Genomic DNA, 9,941 nt, shown 5'->3' on the forward strand with positions numbered 1-9,941 from the left:
TCGGCGGCGGCGGGTGTGGCCGGTGCCACGTGTCGCGATGCGGGTGGCTGCGGGGCAGCGGCGGACGTGTCCGGCTAGGCTCCGGACACGTCCGTCGGCGCGGATCTGTTTTTTTTTAGGTTAGGACGGGGAGAGATCCGAGATCCGAAAACGGGGGAGCTATTTATAGGCATAAGTGGAGCTAGGAGAGTCCAAATGAGGTGCGGTTTTCGGCCACGCGATCATGATCGAACACTCTAGGACATGGAGCAGAGTTTGGTGGGTTTTGGGCCAAATTGGAGGGGTGTTGGGCTGCAACACACACGAGGCCTTTTCGGTCCCTCGGTTAACCGTTGGAGTATCAAACGAAGTCCAAATGATACGAAACTTGACAGGCGGTCTACCGGTAGTAAACCAAGGCCGCTTGGCAAGTCTCGGTCCAATCCGGAAATGTTTATTCCCCAAACACGAAAGAAATCTAGAAATGACCACCGGAGGAGAACGAAGCGCCGGAATGCAAAACGGACAACGGGGAAAAAGGTCGGATGCATGAGATGAACACGTATGCAAATGCAATGCACATGATGACATGATATGAGATGCATGAAAAAGAAAACAACACATGGAGACAAAGACCCGAACCCGAGAAATAAATATAACTTAACGCCGGAAACGGCAAGAGTTGGAGTGCAAATAGGGAAAGTTACATCCGGGGTGTTACACGTAACTCCCCGGTACTCCCGAAAAATACCCGAATCACTTGGAACCTTTCCGATGTCCGAATATAGTCGTCCAATATATCGATCTTTACATCTCGAGCATTTAGAGACTCCTCGTCATGTCCCCGATCTCATCCAGGACTCCGAACTACCTTCGGTACATCAAAACACATAAACTCATAATATAACCGTCATCGAACTTTAAGTGTGCGGACCCTACGGGTTCGAGAACTATGTAGACATGACCGAGACACGTCTCCGGTCAATAACCAATAGCGGAACCTGGATGCTCATATTGGCTCCTACATATTCTACGAAGATCTTTATCGGTCAAACCGCATAACAACATACGTTGTTCCCTTTGTCATCGGTATGTTACTTGCCCGAGATTCGATCATCAGTATCTCAATACATAGTTCAATCTCGTTACCGGCAAGTCTCTTTACTCGTTCCGTAATACATCATCCCACAACTAACTCATTAGTTGCAATGCTTGCAAGGCTTATAGTGATGTGCATTACCGAGTGGGCCCAGAGACACCTCTCTGACAATCGGAGTGACAAATCCTAATCTCGAAATATGCCAACCCAACAAGTACCTTTGGAGACACCTGTAGAGCACCTTTATAATCATCCAGTTATGTTGTGACGTTTGGTGGCACACAAAGTGTTCCTCCGGTAAACGAGAGTTGCATAATCTCATAGTCATAGGAACATGTATAAGTCATGAAGAAAGCAATAGCAACAAACTAAACGATCAAGTGCTAAGCTAACGGAATGGGTCAAGTCAATCACATCATTCTCCTAATGATGTGATCCCGTTAATCAAATGACAACTCATGTCTATGGTTAGGAAACATAACCATCTTTGATCAACGAGCTAGTCAAGTAGAGGCATACTAGTGACACTCTGTTTGTCTATGTATTCACACATGTATTATGTTTCTGGTTAATACAATTCTAGCATGAATAATAAACATTTATCGTGATATAAGGAAATAAATAATAACTTTATTATTGCCTCTAGGGCATATTTCCTTCAGAATGCGCCACCACTGGAGCTTGGGAGGAGGGCTCCCACCCCACCTCGCCAAACCGCGAGAGCCGCCGAGATGGATCCCACACACTCATCACTGTCTCTGATCTGAACCAATCCGCGGCAAAACCACAAGATCGGCAATGCAGATCCGCCTTGGATAGGGACAACACCATGCCATGCCGCCGCGGGAAGCCCGAGCTTCGCCTGCCGCCCCGGGATCGAGCCACCGCCAATAGGCCAAGCCACCGGCCGCCGCGACCAAGGCCGCCATGACCCCGCGAGCCCATCGAACGGCTGGCGCCACCAGATCTTCCTCGCAGCCTAGCAGCTCCGCCGCCCCCGCCCAGCACCACACTGCCGCCTTGCACCGTTGCCTAAGACGCCATGCCGCCGCGACGCAGATCAGGGAAAAGCGGCCCCGGCGCCATGGGTGACCCGCCTCACCGATCTGGTGCGGGAGGGAAGAGAAGAGAGCCTCCGTCTCCGCCATCAGCCGCCTGGGGCTTCGCCCGGCGACCTCCTCTAGCGGCGGCGGAGGGGAGGGGGGGATGGAGGTGCCCGGCGGCGGGGGCTAGGGTTTCCACTCGAGCCGCCCTAGCGGGAGGGCGACGTGGGGTACTTCCCCTTCTATACATATTTCTCTTTGAACATTTGCATGACTGTGTATATTTAATATGTTACAAGTAACTACAAAATTCATCTTCAAAAAAATAGCTGAGAAAAGAATAAAAAATATGCACCTTAATCTCTTTTTAAGAATATAACTATACCATCGTTCCCCTAAAATAATAATAAAAATACCATCATTTCGAGGTGGACAAAGGAACTTGATCAGAAACATCTCAGCAGACTAGTCTGGATAAGCATGATTTTATTTACTAGCCTGGCTGCTTCCACGGCGACAATATACTTTTCTCCAGGGATAGTCTTCCAATGTTGCGCTACGGATAGGATGTTATTTAAATTCTAAATTGTCCTTTACTGATGGACATATACATGATAATATTGGATGGCCGGCTCCCACATTCGTGTCTGTGGACTGATCCCCTATTCATGTATAGGTGCCGGAGCAAATTTGCGAGGCAGCATTGGAGATGCCCTAAGCATGATTTTATTTACTAGTCTGGCTGCTTCCACGACAACAATATACTTTTTTTCACGGATGGTCTTCCAATGTTGCAGCGTAAGGATATACCAATGCCATCATTTTCTGGCTGAAAAAGTAACTCAATGAAAAAAAGGTCCGCAGACTAGTTTGTGGGTAAAAATGATTTTATTTATTACCTAGGTTGCTTCTTTGATAACAACATACAATAGTATACAAGGGCATAGTCTTCCGATGTTACAGCTCAAGGATAATAACAAATAGCATAGTTTCAATAGGCCAGACCGTGGATAAGAACGATTTTATTTATTGGCTGGGCTGCTTCCACGATAACAATATGTTGTCGTTTTTACGTCGACAATGAAGATTAGAAACAGTTTGTGAATAAAAATAACTTATTTATTGGCTGGGCTGCTTCCATGATAACAATATTAACATCATATTATTATTCTAGTTCCTCGGATTGACACTTGCGTAATCTGCAGGTTCATAGGGAATCAACCAGTCAGCCAGAAAGCCCTTCTTCCTCCTAGGCTCCCACCCCATGTCCTTGCACAGCTGGTCGTTGTGCCAGATACCGATAGAACCGACGCAAGATCGACGGAAGTAGTCGCCCAAGTAGCGTTTCATGTATGCGTCCCACTCCTTCACATTTTCCTCCATCGATCTTATGGCAGGCAAACTAAATCCCCCATCAAGGAAATGCGCCAGCCATTTGGACCGTATCTCCGAGGTGTGTAGATCTCCCATGCTCTCGGAGTAGCCAACGATTGCTAGCTGAGGAATCCTGGGGTGGACGCATAGCCTGTCACATTCCGTAAAAACTATGGTTAGTTAATTGTGCTGCATTGATATACATATCAACTAGTTCATTTGACTAAATTGAAAGGGAAATGGTTGAAAGGAACCTGTAGAGAGGGACCGCAGTAACTGGCGTGCCAACAACGATCTCTCTGAAGAGAGGTGAGGCAAACAGCTCTCTGAGCTTCTGATCCCCATTGTACCCGGTCGCAAAGATCACGACATCGCTCTTGATCGGTGCGGGCTCGCCTGTTACGATGACACCTTCTGTGCAGAAGCTAAATTCGTTTGCTTTCTTGAGGATAATGCTTCCCTGCTCCACCTTGTCGTAGAATTTGTCTGGCATTATTGCAATCAGCCATGAGCTGAGAGCTTGAAAGAAGCTGTGTTCCGGCACCATGCCATGCTTCCTCATGGGCACCGCCCACATGTAGTAGCTCTCCACAAACTTTGAGAGTATCCATCTCTGATCAAGTTAAATTAATGTATGAAAAGGAGCCATTGGTAGCTATTTTATACTTCCTCCGTCCCAAAATAAGTGACTCAACTTTGTAACTTACAAAGCCAAGTCACTTATTTTGAGATGGGAGAGGAGTATATAAAAGAAATACAGTGGCCATTATATACATACCAGGGGTGACAAGAAGGTAGCCAGCAGGCTAAGGAGCAGCCCCTCTCCTGGCTTGTGAACTAGTAGTTCGGACAAGCGATTGAAGCACAAGAAAGGAACCGGGACACCCCAAGCATATAAGTCAGGGATGATCCATCTCTTTGTCCGAACAATCATTGTACAAGGATGTGTCGGACCATTCACATTTGCGCACTCTGTGGCGATGTCGAGAGCAGACTTTTGATAGCCGACGACGGTGACGAGCTTGCCTTTGATGAGCTCAGTGGCTTTTGCATCATCCATGTTGGAGTAATCCATGGAGTGGATCACCGTGCCATTAAAGGCCTCTGGCCCTTTCTCCGGTGGGAAAGTTGGAATGTTGGGGATGCCGCTGTACCGTCCAACGCATAGCACCACGAAGTCGGCCACGTGTGTCTAGATATGCAAGGAAAGATCAACGCTTAGGCAAACCATTGAGTCTAACCAGTGTTTCAGAAAATGATCTAATTTATTATGGAAAGCATATATGCATGTTTAGAGTATCTCCAATGATTAAGTATCCGTAAAGAATATCTAGTTTAAAGGGAGTTGGGCAAAAATAATGCTCCAACAAATCGAGATCTCATATAATCTGCCCAACTCTCTGTACATTTAGTAGAAGTTGACGTGTAGCACTTCCGACATGCCCACTGTGCCGCCGCTGACCATCGCCATCTGCTGTCCGCCGACCCAAATTGCTTTTTTGGCCGCAGAACTAGGGTATGGTGCTTGATGAGGCTTGGAAGAACATGCCGTTTCGCTCAAGCCAGAGCATCCAGATGACAAGAAGCATTGAGTGTGCCAATTCCAAGCTCTGGGCAGCAGGTCGTCATTCCGCAAGCTCCAAGCAGTATGGCGCTTGTTGCCCTGGACCGCATGTCCGAGCGGCCACCATTTATTTACCTTTGGGTTTGCTATGTTTCATAGTATGACGAGAATGTGATACGTTATTATTCTTATATGTATATTCTAATTTAATTTTAGACCCGCTTGGGTACCCACTCACAAAACGTATAAAGGATAATATGAACTTTTGACAATTATACTTACTTTTATATGTACGATGGATCACCTGTGACGAGAATGTGATACACTATTATTCTTATATGTATATTCTAATTTGATTTTAGTTTTGATGATTTCATTTCATTAGTACGAATTTCCACGGCAACTGGGTGTTATCTATAGCTTTCTAAAATCACGGTCACTATTGGTCTATCCGTTGACTTTGCATCTGATTGCTTTGTTTCGGCTTTGCTTCTGACTACAACGTGGATGGCACAAGGAACCCAACATAAGCCACAGTGACACGCCAACGATCGACAATGTCTCGTCTTGGAGGTGAGGTGAGGTACTACGAAATTTGAACTTAGATAGTGATCTTGCTCAAACCTCGACGTCGTCTCCGTGCTGCACGGTGATCCGCCACTCGCCCCGACCGCTGCCGAACGCCTCGCCGTTGCCGGCCCACTGCTCCCACGCCATCATCTCCTCCTCGTCGGCGGCGCCGGAGTACTCCAGAGCGGTGACCCGACTGCCGTACCTGACGCACTCTAGCACGCCGAAGTGGCGCGCGTAGGAGCACAAGTACTCCATGACCTGGTCGTGGCTCGGGTACAATTCCGGCACCTCCGGCGGCCACGGGAAGTCCGTGAACTCGTACTGTGACCGTGGGGTCTGCAGGCGCGTCGAGGCGAGCGTGTGCGCCCACACGCCGCCGACGGCGTCCGCCTCGGCCTCGAACACGACGGGCCGGAAGCCGCGCTCAAGCACGTGCTTGCATGCCGTGAGGCCGCTCATGCCGGCGCCGACGATGGCCACCCTTTGCTTCTCCATGGGACGTCTTGTTTTGTTGCTTGCAGAGATGTGAAACACGCTTCGCTAGTGTGCTATGCTATGACCATCTTGGCATTTGTTTCTGAGAGTCGTGGAGAACTAATATAGGCTAAGCCTGTGGCTGATCCTGGCCTTTTCTGTTGTGTCGAGGGATCGATCGGAACCCAAGTGCCATCAGCCGGTCACGTCCGACGCTGCGCTAGAACCTAACGGAACTGCGAATGCACACAGATTAAGCATTCTTCTAAGTTGTTTACTCGACGAAGAGTCTATGGGGCGATGCCAGGTGCCGTGCCCACGTGACGACGAGAAAATCGAATATTTGTCACTTTAAACATACGGCTTAGCAAAAATGCCGCCCAGCTTATGGGCACCTCGATTACCATGCCATTTCCCCTCTTTTATTGTTTTTTCTTTTGTTTTTTCATTTACATGCATCTGAATGGACCAGACTGCCCCTGGATGTATACACGTATCTCATCGAATCGTGCCAGTTGCCTCGGTACCTAGAAAAGAAGAAAGAACAGCGCACGCGGGTGCTGATTGGCGATTGCGTACACGCCGCCGCCAACACCGATCGCCTGGACGTCAACCCCTCGATCACCTGGACTCCGCCGAGCTGCTGATTCCCTTGACGTCGCGGCCGTTGATGGCCTGGACACTGCCGTCGCACGCGTGGAAACCCCCGCTGCCGCTCGCGTGGACACTACGCAATAATCTCTACTTCTAATGTTTCCGTTCGTTCCTTTCCTCCTCGATCAATGGATTTTCTCTCCTTCGATCGGTGATTTTCTCCCCTTTACCTTATGATTGCCTTTGTCCACAGGTTTTTTCTCCTTCACTTTCCTATAATATATATTCATATATTTTTATACTTCTAATGTCTCAGTAAGTAGGTCGTTAGCTCATTTCGTTCGTTTCTTCCCTCCTTGATAAGGGCTATTCTGTTACTCCCTCCATTCCACAATGTAGTGCTTCTTCTATCCCCGTGCTTCAACTTTGACCGTAAATTTAACTAACAAGACCGATTGCGCCGGGAGCAAAAATTATATCAGTGAATTCGTATTTGAAAGAAGTTTTTAATTATGTAACTTTTTCTCCCGCCGCAATCGGTCTTGTTCGTTAAATTTGTGGTCAAAGTTCGACCTCGGGAAACGCGGGCGCACTATATTTTGGAATGAAGGGAGTACTAGTAACAGAATAATATTCTGTTACCCCTCGGCCCTATAAGGGCGCGACGTGTCTACACCGTAGAAACTCTCCGACCCACCCCCAGCCTAACCCACCTCCTTCCGCCGGAGGCAGCCGCCGTGGGCGAGCGAGCGACGCGTCAGCCGGAGCGAGGGAGCCAGCGGCGCCGTTACTGGCTGATGAAGGATCCACCGCCGCCATCCCCTTCCTCGTTGGCAAAGCAACGACGAGGCCGTGATCCCCGCCTCATGCCTCCCTCCCTCGCCGGGGCTCCTTCGTCGGGGCTGTGATCCTCGCCTCCCGCCTCCCCCCTCGCCGGAGCTCCTTCGACATGGCCGTGATCCCCGCCTCCCGCCTCCCCCTCGCGGAGCTCCTTCGACGGGTCCGTGATCTCCGCCACCAGCCCCCCTCTCGCCGGAGCTCGTTCGACGGATACCTGATCTCCGCCACTAGCCGCTGCCTCCCCGGACCTCGTCGCTGGAGCTCCACCACAAGCAGGAGCGTCGTCGTCTCCCCAAGCTCCTTGCCTGCATCAATGGCGCCGCCTTCCAAGATTATGCTAGTACGCCGCCAATGAGAGGAAGAAGAAGACGTCAGATCCAAGAACATGCCACTGCAGGTGATGTCTGCTTCCCACACTAATTTTCCTCAAAATTGAATCTACCTGATTGCTACTGAAGCACAAACGATCAGTTCAAAAAATGTTTTCAGAACTGGGTTTGCCTGAAGAAAAATACCATATTTGTGCCAGTTCATCAGTTCTGCTATGCAAAAGATTCGATTTAAAAATTGCACACACTATGCTCTGCCTACATGTTACACTATTAGGTTCATCAGTACTACATGTGTGCTGCATCACTGAGACATGTTCCTATGATGCAGAAGCTGATAGTACATTGCAAATGCTTGCATCAGTTCATGACACTCCTGCCACTTGATGCACAATTTATATGTCGAGGTTACTGCCAGTACATCTAATATGCTAGCTTCAGTTCCAGTCAAAAAACATAAACTTATGCATCAGTCCAAGTAGCTACCACGGTTTATATAAGGTTCAACTACCACTGCAAGTTGTATGTTGTTATTTCTAATAGTACATGTCATGTAGTTGCGTTAGTTCAAACGAGTAAAAGACTATTGTTGAAAACAATACACTTGTTACAAAGTAAGTTCAATGATACAGAAACTAGGAGTACTTCAAATGTAGATGCATAAGTTCTAGATGAAAAAAAGAGAAGACATGTGCATCAGTTATATATATATATATACTGTTCCGAAGTTCAATGTTTAGTTTACAAGCAATGCACCAAATGTTTATGCATCAGTTATAGGAAAAAAGATGCATCAGTGCTAAAAACAGTACATCAGTACATCAGTGCTGAACATGTCCATTCGTCAGTTCGACTGAAACTACATCAGATACAAAATAGACAACAAAGCTTAATAACGCCCAGCGATGCAAGTTCAACTTGCACGTTACCTTCAATGCATGACATGTTACCCATATCATGTATACGAGAAAAATTACAGAAAAGATTAATCCCAAAATGGTTGAATGTCATTACAAAAACATGCAAGGCGGCACCCGCAGGGAGGGTTTGATGAGCCAAGCAGATATGAGGCACCGCCTAGTTGGGTAACACCAGAAATAGCACATGGATACTTCAAGAATACATGCAGATTTCAAGCTACGCCAGAATCATCAGAAGCATGGACTGGTTCTTCTATGCAGCAAACACCAATATATGGGAATACAAGCTTTGTCACTGCTGGGGTGCAACAAGGTCAACAATGTCCCCAACAACAAATATTTTCCTTCCCTAGCGCATGCAGAAAGGCAAGGACACACAAGCTTCCACCAGTCGCTCCATCAACATCAATCATCCGTGCTGCAAAAGCGGTTGCGACAGGAAGACCAGGCCAAAGAGACAAGAATGTTCGCCACTCTAGCAGGGTGCAAAGTAGAAGATATGAGCCATATAGACAGGAGCAACCTCCGAACGAATCTGAGGGAAGACGATCGTACAATGAGAGACAGAGAGCTTCATCAACATTGCTCCCTCCAAGAGATGCATTGCTGCATGTGCCGAGGGTGACACCACCCGCGCCCATACACCAGGGTGAACAGCAAACACCGGATACAGCGCAGAGCTATACACATGTAAGTATCCATTCAGAAAAAACATACAAGCATAGTCCATACCCTAGTACTGTGGCCACCTCATCTAACATTTTCATCATTGTGTTTTTGTTTGCTCGCTGTTGTGTGCAGCCACCTAACATTGAAGCTTACGTTCTGCCAAGGCTAGAGATGCGCTTTGAAACTTTCAAAGAAGCAAAGAACTTCTACAACGTCTATGCAAAGCACACAGATTTTGCTGTCACAGAAGGCTCCAAGGTTAACACCAGAGTCTACCTTTATTGCACGTGCTATGGAGTTTATGAATCGAAGGTGCCAGAAGCAAATAGACAGCGGAACAAGACCACAACCAGGACTAATTGCGGGGCTAAAATGAGGCTGAAGAGGGAAAAGGATGGAACACTTGTCATAAAAGAGATATGTTGGGAACACAACCACAGGCTACAGCTCTCTCCCCAAATGGTTGTCTTCTTGCACTCCCAC

General features: G+C 47.8%; 1 protein-coding gene across 1 annotated transcript; it reads right to left on the reverse strand.

Moving 5' to 3' along the window:
* Positions 1–3,069: 3,069 nt before the first annotated feature.
* LOC119301308 (probable flavin-containing monooxygenase 1) lies at positions 3,070–6,183 on the reverse strand. The gene is made up of 4 exons (XM_037578257.1): positions 5,684–6,183; positions 4,274–4,687; positions 3,750–4,108; positions 3,070–3,646 (listed from the first exon to the last, which is right to left on the reverse strand). Exons 1-4 carry the CDS (start codon positions 6,125–6,127, stop codon positions 3,292–3,294), a joined length of 1,572 nt encoding a protein of 523 aa, XP_037434154.1. The 5' UTR covers positions 6,128–6,183; the 3' UTR covers positions 3,070–3,291.
* Between the last annotated feature and the right edge of the window lie 3,758 nt (positions 6,184–9,941).

Source organism: Triticum dicoccoides, chromosome 5A (assembly GCF_002162155.2).
Source record: "Triticum dicoccoides isolate Atlit2015 ecotype Zavitan chromosome 5A, WEW_v2.0, whole genome shotgun sequence".
In the NCBI taxonomy this organism is placed as follows: domain Eukaryota; kingdom Viridiplantae; phylum Streptophyta; class Magnoliopsida; order Poales; family Poaceae; genus Triticum; species Triticum dicoccoides.